This window comes from Coenobita brevimanus, chromosome 19 (assembly GCF_032717465.1).
Source record: "Coenobita brevimanus isolate Jiangsu-jjx chromosome 19, ASM3271746v2, whole genome shotgun sequence".
NCBI lineage: Eukaryota > Metazoa > Arthropoda > Malacostraca > Decapoda > Coenobitidae > Coenobita > Coenobita brevimanus.
The window spans coordinates 255092-272500 of record NC_136972.1 but is presented as its reverse complement, the minus strand read 5'-3'; the positions used below and the strand labels follow the sequence as shown (position 1 = coordinate 272500).

Genomic DNA, 17409 nt, shown 5'->3' with positions numbered 1-17409 from the left:
TGATCACATCATTGGGTCAAAGCTGGTTGCATGTATTCCTGTTATTGCTGCATCCCAGAGAACCCTAGCAGTCACGGAGAGAAAGGAGAGAGAGAGAAAAAAAGGACTCAGTCAGGGCTCCATATTCTCGTGAACGAAGATGATTTAAACCTCTTCCATACTAGTATTTTTGCATCAGCGTTGTTAACATATTGATGTGCATTATTTGTGCAAAGTATGCCGACATTAGAATGGCTAGGATACCATAAAAGGACTGTAACTTGCAATAAGCAAAATATATTGCTCAGGAAGAGGCAGTACAAACCATGTGAACCCCAAGACACTGCCCTCTACCTGATGATTTCACCAGTGATCTGTTGCTTAGGGTCACGGTGGGTGGGAGGACGCCCGGCACCTGGACTCTGCATGGGTGGTGGTGCGGCTGAGGGACGTCAATGACAACCCGCCGCAATTCACCAGCCAGAATGCACACATCACTGTCAGGGAAGACGCCAAACCTGGCACCCTCCTTGCCTCCTTCCCTGCACAAGACCCAGATGGCGTAAGTCACTTGGCTTTGAGCAATTGTTTAGCTTTGCAATACTGTATATATATCTATATCTATATCTATATCTATCTATCTATCTATCTATATATATATTGTTACGCTGTCCGCCTTTCCGTTCCCACGGATGCAGCCGTTACAGCTGGGCTAGGGGGATTATGCAGTATGTATCCGTGTCATTCGCGGAGTTTAAATTAGCGAGTGTTACAAGTTCTTTTGTTTCTTTCGTTCCTGCCACTGAGGGCAATTTTATTTCATACCATGCTGAGAATGCATTTGATTATTTTGATTGTCTTATGTGAGCTACCAGTATATTTAATGATGTTTTGCTTGCATTAGAAGTACCAATTTATTGTAGAGAGAGAGGGGCACGAATTTAAGTTCTTATTAATTAATTTGATTCATGCGTTCGCGCTTGGCTGAACACGAGCCTAGCAGTAGTCCAGTCTCTTCCCAGCCAGCTTTAGTATCGGGTGTTTGTACACTCTCTCTCTCTCCCCAGTTATTTTTATGCCGAGCTGGCGTTTTCATTTAAGTTTATTTTTATTCTTTTGTTGCTGACTGAGGGAAGTAGTTATTTTGTTTTTGTAACCGTGTTGTCTTTGGAGGGCCAGTTTGGCTCACCGTGGTCTTCTCGCTGCCTTTGTTAACGTTCCCCAACACACGTACATACACACACACACCCCTAACCCCTACACAGTTAATCCCATCTCTTTGCTCAAGGCTAGTGAGAACCATCGTGAGCTATTAACTGCGTTCCCCCTTGGACACGGGTTAAGTAGAAAGTCGTCACCACCGGAAGTAAGTGGGAGGTGTTCCTGTATACTGTCTCGGGCGGTATTACTTCCGGTAGTGACGATAGTAGGCTAGATCTATAGGTAGGCTGTTCCGTTTGCTATCAAAGTACAGAGTGTTGCGTTCTTAAGTACTTTCGTTGTGCAGTTTTTCTCTAGTTTGCGGAGTGTCAGTGCCGGGGTCTGCGTTATTTTTGCAACGCAGTGGAGGCCGATCATCTAAGGCTGACTTGTTGTCTTTTTGTAATAGCCCCGGGCTGGCGCCACCGTAACAGTGGCGACCTCGCCAGGATATCCTAACAGTGCCTTCTTCTTGCTAGGATATCGTTACCTTGGCGTTCTCTGTACTTTGAGGTGAAGTTGATGTGTGTGTAGTTTCTCAGTCAGCATTAGTATTTCATTATTTAGTACTGCCATTGATTTGTCGCCATGGAGTCACGCGTGTCTACACCAGATCGCGTACGTGCTGAGTCACCTGTGGATATGGAACAACGAGAGGCACATAGCAAAGGTACTCCCCGTGTGAGCCCTGAGTTTGACTATGGTGCTGAAATGCCTCGTTTCGCTACCCCACTATTACCATCTATGATGCCGCCGAGCCAGTTTAGAGCAGTTCCCCCAGGGATGTCTGGTGCTTTCCCTGGAGTTGTTCATTCCACTCCCATATACCCTGGAGCCTTGTCACCGGAGGCTCAGTTGCAGTTGGAGTTGAAAAAGTTGGAGATGGAAATGCAGCGTGAAAAAGAAGAGAGAGAGATGCAGCGTGCCAGAGAGAAAGAAGAGAGGGAGATGGAGATGCAGCGTGAAAAAATGCGATTTGAGCTGGAGAAGACTCGCTTGGAGCTGACTGCTAATAGACCAACTTCAGATACCCAAACCTCAGGCCGTGCAGAGGATAGGGAGAGTTGGTTCTCAAGGAGTCTAAAATTAGTGCCAGCATTTGATGAGTTGAAGGTGACAGAATGGTTTGTCAGGTTTGAGAAGAAGGCTAGGGAGTTTGAGTGGCCAAGGCAGCGCTGGGTGGGGTTGGTATCTAATGTGCTGAAGGGAAAAGCCTTGGAAGTGTATAATAGGTTGAGCCCTGAGGATGTAGATGATTATGATGAATTTAAAACAGCCATCCTGAAGGCATATGAACTTAGACCAGAGGCTTATCGGTTGTTGTTCCGTGGTGCTCGTAAAAGGCCTGCTGACACCTATATGGCCTACGCTAGGTATCTGGAGGAGAGGTTAGACGAGTGGTTGCTGAGTGAGAGCGCCACTTCGTATAACGAGGTGCGTGAACTGTTTTTGATGGAACATTTTACCAACATGGCTGACAAAGAAATTGGTGTTAAAATTAGGGAGAAGAGATTTAAGACCTTGAAGGAAGCAGCGACGTGGGCTGATGACCGGGTGTTTGCCTTGCGGAGTATGGGGGTCAAGTATGCTAATTTTCAGTATTCCAGGGAGAGGACTGTGAGTGGCCCTGCCTGGGATAAATCTCCCGTGAATCAGTCCAAGGGAAGTTCAGAGGAGAAAAAGAATTCAGGGAGAAAGAGCCCTGTATCCAGTTCGAAGCTAGTTTGTTACTTTTGCAAACAGAGTGGGCACATCAAGCCTAACTGCCCTAAGTGGAAGGCCTCCCAAAATGCCAAACCAGTGGCACTAATTGTAGGTTCGAGTCAGGTGAACGAGAGGAGTTGGGAGAGTGGTAACGGTGAGGGAGAAGTCTGTGGAAAGCTGGAGTGCAGCCGGCTGTGCTCGCTGCCAGCTCAGGCTGAAAAGGTTACCCAACATGCTACGCCACCTCCGGATGAACTGCCTCAGAAATCGTCCCTAGACTGGTGTAAACCTTTTATATGTCACGGCACAGTGAAAATTCATGGGATCAGTTATCCAGTTACTGTGGCTCGTGATACCTGTGCACAACAGTCTGTGTGCAGAAACGTGACTGGAGGGCCTGTAAACTCAGGGAAGTATGTGCTGTGTAGAGGCATGAACTCAGATGAATACTATGATTATGTTCATGTGGAACTCGATTGCCCCATTGTTCAGGCTGCAGCTCAAGTAGCTGTTGCTGATGTAATGCCACTAGAGGGGGTTGATTTTCTGCTGGGGAACGACCTGGCTGGGGAGAAAGTATTTCCATCTCTTCCCCCACCAGTTGTTGTGGCAGAGAAGTGTTTTGACGCCCCAGAAATTGGTATTGAAGTTGATGCAGAAGTGGAAGCCATGTTCCCGGTCTGTGCAATTACACGATCTATGGCACAGGTTGCAGCCCGGGAGGAAGAACTGGTGAAGTCACAGGTTCTTGGGGTCGACTGTGATGAGGCAGGGCCACCAATGGAGGAACCTAGTGAGCAGAGTGTTGCTGTAGTGGGTGAGGAGAGTGGGAATGCGTGCATGGGCGCCGCCCCACTTCCCACTCAGGACACTAGAGGTGGTGCTGAGTGTGTCTGTGTGGAGACTGAACCCAGCCCACCGACTGAATTAGAAGAATTTCAGGACGCTGGGGTCGACTGCGGGGATGCAGGACCACCGTCAAACGCGCCTGAGGAACAGAGTGTCACTGTTGAGGGTAGAGGTGATGATGTCAGTGTGGAGTCTGACATTCCTACCCCTGTCGAGTGTACTAGAGGTGACGCTGAGATTGATCGCCCTTCGCAATCCAGTGTCCCGACCAGTCCCTTATCTCAGTCCTCAGTAGAGCTGGCGGGTGTTGGGCCAGCAGAATTGAGGGTGAAGCAACAGGAGGATGTAACATTAAAGCCCTTGTTTGCTCGAGTAGGGGAAGAAAGAAGTATGGAGTGTGGTAAGGAGGAGTTCCTGATTAAAGATAATGTTTTACATCGCCGATGGACGCCCACTGGCGCCACGGTAGATGGAGGAGTGAGTGAGTTAGTGCAGGTGGCGGTGCCTGTGCAGTATAGGGTGCCGTTAATACAGTTAGCACATGAGGGACCTTTAGCAGGTCACTTGGGAAACAGGAAGACAGTGCAGCGCTTAAGATATAATTTTTGGTGGCCAAGTATGCCGGGACAAGTTGCTGCGTACATCAAGAGCTGTCACACGTGTCAGATGGTGGGCAAGCCTAATCAAGTTCTTCCTGTGGCCCCTTTGACTCCCATTCTTGCAGTTGAACCTCCGTTTACCCGGGTAATCATTGATATTGTGGGCCCTTTACCTCCTACTTCTGCTGGAAACAAGTATTTGTTAACCATAATGGATGTTACAACGCGATACCCAGAGGCTATACCAATCAGAAGCATGCAGGCGAAGTCAGTAGTCAAGCAACTTATCCTGTTCTTTACTCATTTTGGCCTGCCCAAGGAGTTGCAGTCAGACCGTGGAGTAAATTTTACATCTAATTTATTTAAGCAGACAATGACAGAGTTGGGCATCAAACACATTTTGTCCAGTGCCTACCATCCGCAGTCACAAGGTGCCCTGGAGAGGCATCATCAGACCTTAAAGACCATGCTGCGCACCTTCTGCTATGATAGTGGAAAGGATTGGGACCTAGCGGTACCCTTTGTTATGTTTGCAGTGAGAGAGGTACCAACTGAGTCGTTAGGGTTTTCACCCAATGAGTTAGTGTTTGGGCACAGAGTTCGTGGTCCCTTGGATGTGGTGCGAGAGGCCTGGAGTAACAACAAATCTGGCAACCAGGAATCCATGCTTGACTATGTTTGCCGCACTCGGGAGAGACTGCATTGCGCTTTAGAGCTTGCCCGTGACCATCTAATCGGGGCTCAAGCGAAAATGAAGGCTCATTATGATAAGAAGGTCAGAAGTCGTGAGTTTAAGCAAGGAGATGAAGTTTTGGCACTGCTGCCCATGCAAGGAAAACCTCTGGCAGCTAGATTCAGTGGTCCTTATATTGTGAAGAAGAAAGTTGGGGAACTTGACTATCTAATTGTTACCCCAGACAGGCGGAAGAGTACTCAGTTGTGCCACATTAATATGTTGAAGCCATACTACCGCCCAGTTGATTCTCATTGTGGGATGACTGCTGATGTCTCTCACCTGGGATGTGAAGGACGGGGAAAGGAGGACGTGGCACCAAAGGAACGTGCTGTGGAGGGAGCTGTTGGTGCCGGTGATGTGAGTGGTGGACCAGGGTTACAGCCACAGTTCCTGGAAGGTGACTTTGGAGTGGACGTTGAGGGAACCAGGGATAAGAGCGCTCCTGTAGTTTTGGTGGTTGGTAGTGAGTTGGAGGAGCAGGAGGAAGTGTTTAGTCGTGGTGAGATGTTACCAGCTGACCTATGGGAGGGCAATGGTTATGAAGCTCTGGTGGAGAAATTGCGACACCTTGATCCAGTAAAGCGAGAAGAGCTCTGCAACAGATTATGGAAACATCCGAAAGTTTTTGGAGATTCACCAGGATTGACAACTTGGGCTACTCATGACATTGACGTTGGGGATAGTAAGCCTGTAAAATTAGCTCCCTACCGCATCAACCCTATCAGACAGAAAGCTCTCGATAATGAGATCAAGTATATGTTGGACCATGGATTGATCAAGAGGAGTTTCAGTGAGTGGAGTTCACCAGTTACCTTGCAGCCGAAGCCAGATGGGAAGGTTAGGTTGTGTGTGGACTTCCGGAAGGTTAACTCACTGTCTAAGACCGATGCTTATCCCTTGCCTCGGGTCGATGACTCCGTGGACAAGGTGGGAAATGCCACTTATATCACCAAACTTGACTTAGTAAAAGGATACTGGTAGGTCCCGCTGACGGAACGGGCTAAACAAGTGGCTAGCTTTGTTGTCAGTGGTGCAGTATATCAGTGCCAGGTGATGCCTTATGGATTGAAGAATGCTCCAGCCACTTTCCAGAGGCTTATGGATAAAGTGGTGGATGGCATACCTAATTGTGTCGTTTACATCGATGATGTCATTGTGTATGACACCAAGTGGGAGGAGCACCTTGATCATGTGGAAATGCTCATTAAGCGGTTGGAGGAAGCTGGCTTAGTAGTCAACTTAGACAAGTGCGAGTTCGTACGTGCTAAGGTCCAGTACCTTGGATTTGTTGTAGGACATGGGCAAGTGGCTCCACCTCGGGCTAAGGTGGATGCCATTTCCAACTTTGCAGCACCCCAGTGTCACCGTGCCCTCCAGCGATTTTTGGGCATGATCGGCTATTACAGACGATTTATTGGGAGTTACTCCACAGTGCTTGCCCCTCTTACTGACTTATTGCGCAAGGATAAGAAGTGGCAGTGGACAGCCGAGTGTGAGCAAGCTTTTATCACTGTTAAGTCTCTGCTGTGCCACCACCCTATATTGCGTGCACCAGATTTTGACAAGTCTTTTGTGCTGGCAGTTGATGCCAGCCGAGTAGGGGTAGGAGCAGTGTTGATGCAGCCGGATGAGGGCCAGGTTGAACATCCCATATCATACTTCTCAAAGAAGTTTAATAGAGCCCAGAAGAACTACTCTGTCATAGAGCAGGAGTTATTAGCGATTATCCTGGCCCTGCAACACTTTGCTGTCTACCTGCCCCCTTTTGGCCCTGTGATCAAGATTTATTCAGACCATCATCCCCTGCAGTTTTTGAACAAGTTTAAATTCAAGAACCAGCGTTTGACCCGCTGGAGTTTGCTTTTGCAGGAGTACAATTTAGAAGTTAGGCATATTAAGGGGATTGATAACGTAATTGCTGATTGTTTATCCAGGGAGGGGTCAGGGTCTTGATTCGAAAATTTTGATCCAGGGCTCAAAATTTTCCCTTGGGGAAGGGCGTGTTACGCTGTCCGCCTTTCCGTTCCCACGGATGCAGCCGTTACAGCTGGGCTAGGGGGATTATGCAGTATGTATCCGTGTCATTCGCGGAGTTTAAATTAGCGAGTGTTACAAGTTCTTTTGTTTCTTTCGTTCCTGCCACTGAGGGCAATTTTATTTCATACCATGCTGAGAATGCATTTGATTATTTTGATTGTCTTATGTGAGCTACCAGTATATTTAATGATGTTTTGCTTGCATTAGAAGTACCAATTTATTGTAGAGAGAGAGGGGCACGAATTTAAGTTCTTATTAATTAATTTGATTCATGCGTTCGCGCTTGGCTGAACACGAGCCTAGCAGTAGTCCAGTCTCTTCCCAGCCAGCTTTAGTATCGGGTGTTTGTACACTCTCTCTCTCTCCCCAGTTATTTTTATGCCGAGCTGGCGTTTTCATTTAAGTTTATTTTTATTCTTTTGTTGCTGACTGAGGGAAGTAGTTATTTTGTTTTTGTAACCGTGTTGTCTTTGGAGGGCCAGTTTGGCTCACCGTGGTCTTCTCGCTGCCTTTGTTAACGTTCCCCAACACACGTACATACACACACACACACCCCTAACCCCTACACAGTTAATCCCATCTCTTTGCTCAAGGCTAGTGAGAACCATCGTGAGCTATTAACTGCGTTCCCCCTTGGACACGGGTTAAGTAGAAAGTCGTCACCACCGGAAGTAAGTGGGAGGTGTTCCTGTATACTGTCTCGGGCGGTATTACTTCCGGTAGTGACGATAGTAGGCTAGATCTATAGGTAGGCTGTTCCGTTTGCTATCAAAGTACAGAGTGTTGCGTTCTTAAGTACTTTCGTTGTGCAGTTTTTCTCTAGTTTGCGGAGTGTCAGTGCCGGGGTCTGCGTTATTTTTGCAACGCAGTGGAGGCCGATCATCTAAGGCTGACTTGTTGTCTTTTTGTAATAGCCCCGGGCTGGCGCCACCGTAACAATATATATATATATATATATATATATATATATATATATATATGTGTGTGTGTGTGTGTGTGTGTGTGTGTGTGTGTGTGAAGCTATAGAGCGTGGTGTTTTTTTTTTTTTAGCCTATCTGATGGAGCCAGGATTTCGAGGGCTGGAATGATGAGTGAATGGAAGCTTGGCCCATTGAACTGGGCAAACTTTGGCTGTGTGGACGTTGCTACTCCTCACCAAGCCCTAAGGTGGGAAAGGAGGTCCGAATGATGATTATGATGATGATGATGATGATAATGATGATGATGATATATAAAACATAATATTCAGCACAGTGTACTCCCACAGTATGTTGTAGGGTTGGTATTTTTCTTCTTAACAGAAATTTAGTGTTTGTACCCGAAATGTACCAAATGAAAACTACAACAGTATCTCTTTGCTGTCAGTCAGGAACTGGACACTGTTAAAGGCTGATATCTGCTTATCCTTTCAGTGAGCAGGTACCTGCATAGGTGTTTTATTCTGACTACTGTTGTCATAAAGACTTTGTAGTTACTTTTAGAGAAGTATATTTTAGACTTGTGGTCGAGCGGCTTTTATATTTTGTAGTAGTTTCCCCACCAGATGTCATGTAGTGACGGGAGAGGTAAAGAATAGTATGGGACTATTTTTATTTGTCTTAGAAATATTAAACAGGTTTCTCACATGGAAAGAGTATAAGTCCCGGGTAGCTACCTCCCTGTCTCGCTATTTCTCTCTCTCTCTCTGTTCTAAGGCTAATCTCCCTCTCGACCTCTCTCTAGGGTCGCTTGTCTCCTTCTAAACTCTCTTTCCTAAAATCTGGTGTAGCAGGGGTGTGTCACGTATGTTCCTCATGGTTACCAGATCTTTCTCACGAGAGGACTGCTGACAGCTAACTGCATCATCTCCTTACTGGCCGCTGTCGTCAGCTCTCCTCAGTGTCAAGAGTGTGTAAGCATGTTTAGCACTGCTGGATTCTAGCAGACACAACAGCTTCTCATCATTTGACTTCCTGCTTCTATCTGTCTCTCTATCTATCTATCTAGTATGGTTTGCAATTATAATATGGAGACCTACCACACTGTTAGACAATTAAATCTATCTGTTTGAAGCTCCTGCCAATGGAAGAGTTTTGTTAGTATTCATCAGAAATTATTTTTCATCCCTTGGCTTTGTAGGGTGGGCATCAGGAAGTTGATTATCGTGTGGAGGGTGGGTGGGGCGCTGTCAGTGTGGATTCTGCAGGTGGAGTCAGCCTGCACAGTGCCTTGGACCGGGAGGCCCCTGATGGCACTGTGGGTGTGGCCAAGATCCTGGGCGTGGACCGTGGCCACCCACCCCTCACCGCCACCGCCACCCTCACCATCACCCTCACCGACGTGAACGACACCCCACCCCTCCTCCTGCCACCCACCCTCTTCCACGTCACCGAGGACGCAGCCCCGACCCACCTGGGGGTCCTCACGGCCACTGATGAGGACGTGTGGGCGCTGGGCCATGGCCCACCATTCACGTTCTCGTTAGCGCCAACCAACCCACAGCATATCATGGACAACATAGCCCTTGACTTCAATTCCCGTAAGTATAAGACGATAAGTTCATCAAATGCATTGGTCTTTATGTGGCACATCTTTTATCTTGTGATATACTATAATTAAGTATCAGCAGGAAATGCAAACAAGAAACTGGAACTGTGCTGTATAGTGATTTTCCATTGTTATCAGAGAACACGTGTGAGAGTGAACAGAGATGTAGTGAATGATTTGGTATCACTGCCCAGGCCAAACGAGGGTGAATGGTATTATCTGAAATGTTTATTGTTTACATAAGTTTAATTATGAAAGGTAATGGCTATGCGTTTGTATCACAGAGTTTGGAACAACTACTGTCCTGGATGGCAAAAGAGGACATCTGCAATGTCAAGTGTATCTTTAATTTGGTATGTTATGTATAGAACAAACAAGATAAGAAATACTGATATCCAAAAAAAAGGGGAATGTGAAAAGCATTGGATTATTTTGCAACTGACTCTGCCTGATAATCTTGTAGGTCTTCATGTAGCATAATAGGATGACTAGGGTGGTAAAAGAAATTGCGAATATAGTTGCAGATAACAGGGATGTGTGAGGATATGGTTGATGTTAACAGAAGTGATCAGATGAATACATGATATTTTGCGGGGCAAAAATATATAAGGAAATTAGGTAAGAAAGCTGAAAACCAGCAAGTATTAATAGAGATTGGAATGAATGTCATGTGTGTGATGCACATAGCAAGAGGTGTAAATGTTTTTAATTCGATGGTTTCTCAAATGGCTATGGAAGTGCCTTGTGACTGGAATCCAGAAGTGAACTTTTTACAAATTTAATGAGTAGATGGATCTCTTGTCTCAAGTTACTCACTGGGTTTTGCATATACCTGTTTGGCTGTACCTACAGTACATCCCTGTTTGCTACTCTGGTTCCTAGACTCTACCTATCCTATGAGTGTTTGGAGGAAAATTATAAATGGTTATGATAAGCATGATCAACAGTCTCACCCTGAATTTCGGAAGAAAATTGTCATTACCCATTCACTTTACCGACAACATCATTGGCACAGCACCACAGTATTTTCACCTGACAGCATTATGATGCAGTGAATGTTTAACTAATTGTAAAAGAACACTAGACGTACATGACCCGGTACTTTACAGGTCAGGGAAGGTTCGGGACATTGTATAGACGTGTACCAACTTCATAGCTGAGGTATCTCGTCAGTCACAGGAAAGAATTGTGTCATCACATAGGAAAGCAAGCTGTCCATCATAATTTGACTTACTAGAAAGCTCTGTAAGGTCTGTTTTTCTGTGGGTATGCTTACAAATATTCATGACCTCCATCCTCACAGATCTTACCTTTATCATTTAGTTCACCTTTCTCTGAATCATTTTCATGTGTCATTATATTTCCCAGTCTTCTTTGCAACACTTCATATATCCATTATAACATGACATTCAATGGTAACCGTGTGCAACAGATCTTGACAGTGGTCGAGGCGGAGCCGAACTGCGGACTGTGGCCACACTGGACCGAGAGCAGTATCCCCTGTTGCTGGTGGCAGTGATTGTGGCCGATGCTGGCGGCCTCACCGCTACTCACACTGTCACTGTCGTTGTTGATGACATCAATGATAATCCCATGCAGCCGGGTACGAAGACCGTTTACCTGTGGAAGCCTCAGGTGAGTTCTGGCATTACCTTCACTGAATATTAAATACAAAATAAACTGCAAGGTGTCTACCTGTGACCAAAGAAAAATAACCAACACAATTTTACCTCAACTTGTGACAATAATTTTTCAGTGATATCAGTCCTCAGGCACGAGTAAAAGTACAGGACAGAGTGCACATTGCTCATTGTGAAAGGTTTATAAAAATAATGTTCAGTTAGAACTTAGGATGTTGCCTCACTGGTTAAAGATGGAGGTATTTTCCTATTTCGGGAACTGTGCTCTTTTAATTACTACCTGTTGAACTTTCAATAAAAGTAGATTATTGCACTACATTTAGAATGGACTGTGCTGATTAGCTCAGATATGTACTACATTTAGAATGGTCTGTGGTGATTTAGCTCAGATATGTACTACATTTAGAATGGACTATGGTGATTTAGCTCAGATATGTACTACATTTAGAATGGACTATGGTGATTAGCTCAGATATGTACTACAGTTAGAATGGACTATGGTGATTAGCTCAGATATGTACTACATTTAGAATGGACTATGGTGATTAGCTCAGATATGTACTACATTTAGAATGGACTGTGGTGATTAGCTCAGATATGTACTACATTTAGAATGGACTATGGTGATTAGCTCAGATATGTACTACATTTAGAATGGACTGTGGTGATTAGCTCAAATATGGTCACGGTTGATACTCTTGACACGGAACTTAGTCACAGGAATGTTGAGTGAATCCAGATCTGTACCTCTATATGAGCACATTCTTGACCAGTAGCACTTGGTTATCATCTTCCTTAGAATCCAACCAACAGCCTAATGAATTAAGCATTTTGGTTGGATCTAATATTGGACTAGGAACACCCAAAGAATATTATTGGTCCATGAAGCGAAGGGAACATCAAAAAGAGTCTGGCTTTAACATGATGGCCAAGGGCTGGAGGAAGAATTGTCTCTGGACTGCGAGTTTGATTGTACAGGGAATGAATGATGTGGGAAAGCGAGGAACTTTGAAGGTGACTAAAGATTAAATGCTAGATTATGTGAGTTTAGTGACATTAAGTGACTAGAGGCAAGAGGAGAAAGATAAGGGAGGTTAGGCAGGAGATGATAAAGTGAGCAAGTGAGGGAGGGAACATACACTGTAGTACCAAAGGAACTGACGAACAATGCACACAGACAGTTGAAGGATAGAGGATGGCTTTAAAGAGTACATTCAAATAAGAAAAAAACAAGGTTTACTTTTTTGTATATTTTCAATGATTTGTTTACGATATGTTAAATGTCCTTAGTGTAGGACAGACACCCAGAAACTTGGACAGCACCTCCAACACACAGTGAGCAAATCATCCTCACTTTTAATCTGTCAGGGTGGTGCGGCAGAAGCCCCTCTGGGGAGAGTGTTTGTGGAGGATCCAGACGACTGGGATCTAAACGACAAGATGTTCAGCTGGGTTGGCTCCCCACACCCGCTCTTCTCCCTCAACACTCACACTGGCAACCTCCTGGCCTCCAGCCAGGTCAGGGAGGGAAGGTGAGTTACAACACACATTTTTTTTTTTCATTGACCTAGATTCGCATAGGTCACATTAGGCCATTAAAGAAGCATGATGATTCTCAAAGTCGTTGTGTTCGGTGGTCGTCCCTACATATATGCTTCCATGGTGTGTGAGAGGCAATCCATCACAGCTACAGTATAATGTCTTCCATAGAGAAAACTATTATCTCTAACAATTTTTACTCCAAACATTTGTTGGTAACAACTCCAGTAATAAGGAATTTCTAAGACTTTACACACACACACACACACACACACACACACACACACACACACACAACCATATCTATGAAAATATCTTTATTTGCATTTGTATACTAATTTTATAATTCATGGCAAGCAGTATCTCTCATTTCTTTCAGTTTTTGTCAGTGAGATGTTGGAATGTGAAGTGTATCAGGTTTAGTATTATATTACTGGTAGTCAGGTGGTAGAAAACACCAGTCGGAGTAACAGCTGTATTTATAGAATGCATACGTGCAAACATGAGATCTGAGTGTATGTGTCACTTCAAGTTGCGGTTGACCTGTAGGTGTACCTTCTAAGACGAACCTGTCTGACACTGCAGACCAGCATTTATGCAGTGTAGGTGAGTGGGTACATGTTGATATGAGCTGCATCTGAGATGTGTGTAAGTGCAGATATGAGTTGCAGCTGCATGTGTGTATGTGCAGGTACAAGCTGCAGTGCCTGTGTTTACGTGCAGGTACGAGCTACGTCTGGCAGTGAGTGACCGACTGTGGGGCCAGAAAGACGTGGGTGCTAACGTGACGGTGGTGGTGCGGGTGCTGTCCCCCGACGCCCTGGCCCATGCTGTCCCCCTCACCCTCACCCCCATCACACCTGAGGCCCTCACCCTGGGATGGACTCCTCAGGTAACACCCTCACTCCACCGCAGGGGATGGACCCTTCAAGTAAGACTATCCACCCCTGGGGGACTGGATCCCTCAGGTGTCAACCCCCCAGGTAGATCCTTTAGAGAGCACCTCCCTGTCCCCCCACCACCATCCCCGGAGCTGGAACTCTTATCTGGGGGAGACTGGATTCCTCAGGTAACACCATCGCCAAGGCCATCACAGGGGATCATCACATTCCCTATGCACATTAATGTTTCATTAGTAACACATTTTCTTCAGAGTTGTACATCTTCATGTTACATCCAAATACTAACCAAGTTTGTCTTACAAGTAACAGTCAAGCATTCCGAAAGCAGCTCTCAGGCAATGAAGTCAGTCCCACATCATTATGTAACCTTCAGATTGTTTGAGCATTATAATTTCCACGGTTGTCAGAGTTTCAGTTTCCAAGGTTAGTTCAATACTGCACTCTTATGCCCCAAGTGGTTTTGTAGTGTTAGATCTCTCCACTTCCTCAGTCTGGAAACCCAAGTATCTTCATCACTATCAGCATGAATACAACCCTACCACAACCTCGTCGTTTTGCACTTCGTATCCTATCCTTGAATCACCACGCCTTATGCATTACAATCATGCATGATAAGACAATCCTCCACACTTATACTTGTCAACTCTTATATTGTTGACCATCACAATCATTTACGGGTATCTGTCTTCAGACATGAATAATTAGTGTTCTTTCATAGTTCACTGCACTTTTGCATCTTGTTTATGCATACCAGGTTGTAGAGCAGGATACAGAGCACACACACACACACACACACACACACACACACACACACACACACACAGTCTTTAGCTGTTGCATCTTGATCTGAGCAAGATAAACGCAATAATGTTTAATTAAGGCACTCCAACCAGATTGAGCCTGTGTAGGTTTATATCCAAGGGTTGGTTGGGGTACATTGCTCCCGTTATGCCACTCAGGAATGTGTGAGGCTGGTTATTCTCATCTTAAATGTCAGGACCAACTTGCCTAGCCCTAGGCACCTACGCTCCTCTGGGGCAACACAGGATTAGATGATGATGATTATGATGTAGATGATGATGATGATGATGGTTGATGATTCCCAAGCATGTTAAATAGTTGTTGCCACAACCCGAGGCTCGACTGGACCTGAACCCAGTGTACCCCAGAAAAACCAACAAGAGTTGCTCCAGAGGTTTTGTTAAGGTTATGTCGAAATATTTATGTTGTGATAGTGTTGTGCATGAAATGATTGTGTTGTGGAATTGCCGGCTGCACTGCATTGTGGGCATAGTGAATTGTTTTTGTGACTTAAAAGTACTGCATGTACTGCGAAGTTAAATGACGATAGCATGCCATATAAAAATGGTCATTTTTTTTTTTCCAGGATGGAAGGGGCGGTCTGGGTCGGGTTGTGGAGGGAGTGCTACGGGTGCTGGGTGGTGCTGCTCACACAGTGGAAGTGCTGAGTGTGGAGGGCCATCCTGCCCTACTCTCAGTAGCAGCCCCTGTAACTGCCATGTGGCTGAGTGTCAAGGTGTCAGACACTGGCTACATGGACCCCATCAAGCTGTGGGGACTTCTGGCACTGCATGCCAAGCAGGTCTGTGACTTTACATATTTTTGTATAGCATTTTTTCATATTTGGAGAAGAGTGCATATCTCTTTTAGTCATTTTATCGTCGTGACCTTGATAAGACTTATTGCTTAGTAGTTTAAACATATTAAATTAAAGAGGACTGACACATAACCAGCCAGGGCGTCTGCATACAGTATTACACCAAACTCTGATATAGATACCCATCATTTTGATATTGCCTTTATTTTCTTAGCTAGAGGCAGCTACTAACTTGACAGTAGTGATGGAAGCAACAACAGTTGGGTTGAACCCCGACAATCGTCAGAAAATCCACGACGGCCCTCTAGACTCCCCAGCCGCTTCCAGTCCCTCCACCTCACTGCCTCTTCAGGTAGAGTCATCGTTTCTTCGTGTCTAGTACCGCATGATCCATGTTTTTTTTGCCCTGAGGCGTCCTAACGACATATGGATACGTCACCACGTTTTGTCATGGTGACACCCGACGACGTATCCATACATTTTGCAATTGCGAGGTCCGTCATTTGCACATTTTTCAAGTTTCATGGGTGATTTTTGGTAGGCATATGTGGGAGACCTTCCTCTACTGAACGCCAGGTGGGGATAATGCCTGACCCCACCTGACCCCCCTCCCCCCCGCACGCCATTTTCTTGTTAACTCACCTGTTAGCAGTGACCTGGCCAGTAAAGACATGTTGTACCATGGTCTCTCCAATGATGAAATTCAAGGCAAAAGTGATGCCTGAGGAGGAGAACATAGGAATAAACAAACCAGAGGAAGAAACAAGCACAAGTGATGAGGCAGTAATGTCGTAAAAGAAGGTGCAATATGTTGTTTTTGGTGAGTGAACGACCCCCTGGGGGTAGGGGTATTTTTCAAGAATACTCCCCCAGTATCCCTGCTTGTCGTAAAAGGCGACTAAAAGGGTTGGCGGAGGGTTAGTGCCCCTGCTCGGAAAACAACTAACTAAAAAGACAAACAAGAAGCCTTGGACAAGGACTGACCAAAAGATGACGACCCAGGACCAGACAAAGGACTTGATAATGGCAACATGGACTGTAAGAGGAGTGAATGATAAGGTGAAAGAGAGAGAGATTGTCCAGGTGCTTCAGGGTGCGAAAGTGGATGTATGTGGAATAATTGAAACAAAACGGGGAGGAGAAAGTGTGAGAGAATGGGAGTATGGATGGGGTATATGTGCACGAGTAGGTGAGAAAGAGAGAGCAAAGGAAGGAGTATGTATAGTTGTGAGTAAAAGATGGAAGAAGAGCATAAGACAGTATGGATCACTTGGGTCAAGGATTGTGTGGGTATGGTTGAAAGCTGGAATACAAATGTGGGCGATTGTGTGTGTGTATGCGCCAACGCAAGATCATGCAAACAGAGTGAGAGAAGAGTTCTGGACAAATGTGGAAGTGTGCATGGAAAAGTTTGGAAGGAATGATAGAGTGTTTTTGATTGGTGATATGAATGGTAAAGTAGGGAATGTGAAGGTGGATGGAACAATTGGTGAGTCGGGTGTGCCTGCTGATATAGATGAGAATGGCAGTGTGTTAGTGGACATTTGTGCTAGGAGGGGGTTGGGGATAGCCAATACCTTCTTCAGGCACAAAATGATCCACAGGTATACATGGTGAGTGATGAGAAGGGTGGGTGGTGAACTGAATGAAAGGAAGGCAATGATTGATTATATGTGTGTGGTTGAAAGGATGCGAAGATGTGTAATGGATGCAAGAGCTTATAGAGGTTGGGGGAGTGGACTTTCTGACCACTACTTGATGGTGGCCAGAATTAGGATCCAAGTAAGATGGAGGAATAGAAGGGAAAGATGAGAGGAAGGAGTAGTTGCAAGAAGAGTGGAAAGGTTACAAGAGGATGAGAAAAAGGCAGAGTATAAGAGAGAAGTGGAGGGACGATTGGGCAAATATGAATTGGAGCAGATGGGGGACGTGGAAGGTGTGTGCAGGATATTTACAGAAGAAATATGTGCAGCATGTGATGTGGTGTGTGGGATGAAGAGACGACGGAGGGGGTGCAAGGAACAGCGTGGTGGACTGAAGAGGTGAGACAGGCTGTGGCACAAAAGAAGAAAGCATACAA

At 45.4% G+C, this 17409-nt stretch overlaps 1 protein-coding gene across 1 annotated transcript in view; it reads left to right on the top strand.

Moving 5' to 3' along the window:
• LOC145391603 (putative neural-cadherin 2) overlaps positions 1-17409 on the top strand; it is a 337197-nt gene that overhangs the window by 296050 nt on the left and 23738 nt on the right. Inside the window, exons 10-16 of the mRNA XM_080266147.1 lie at positions 365-541; positions 9223-9622; positions 11063-11265; positions 12639-12802; positions 13533-13701; positions 15099-15314; positions 15544-15681. Of these exons, the coding sequence (XP_080122273.1) occupies positions 365-541; positions 9223-9622; positions 11063-11265; positions 12639-12802; positions 13533-13701; positions 15099-15314; positions 15544-15681 (1467 nt within the window). The remainder of the gene's footprint in view (positions 1-364; positions 542-9222; positions 9623-11062; positions 11266-12638; positions 12803-13532; positions 13702-15098; positions 15315-15543; positions 15682-17409) is intronic.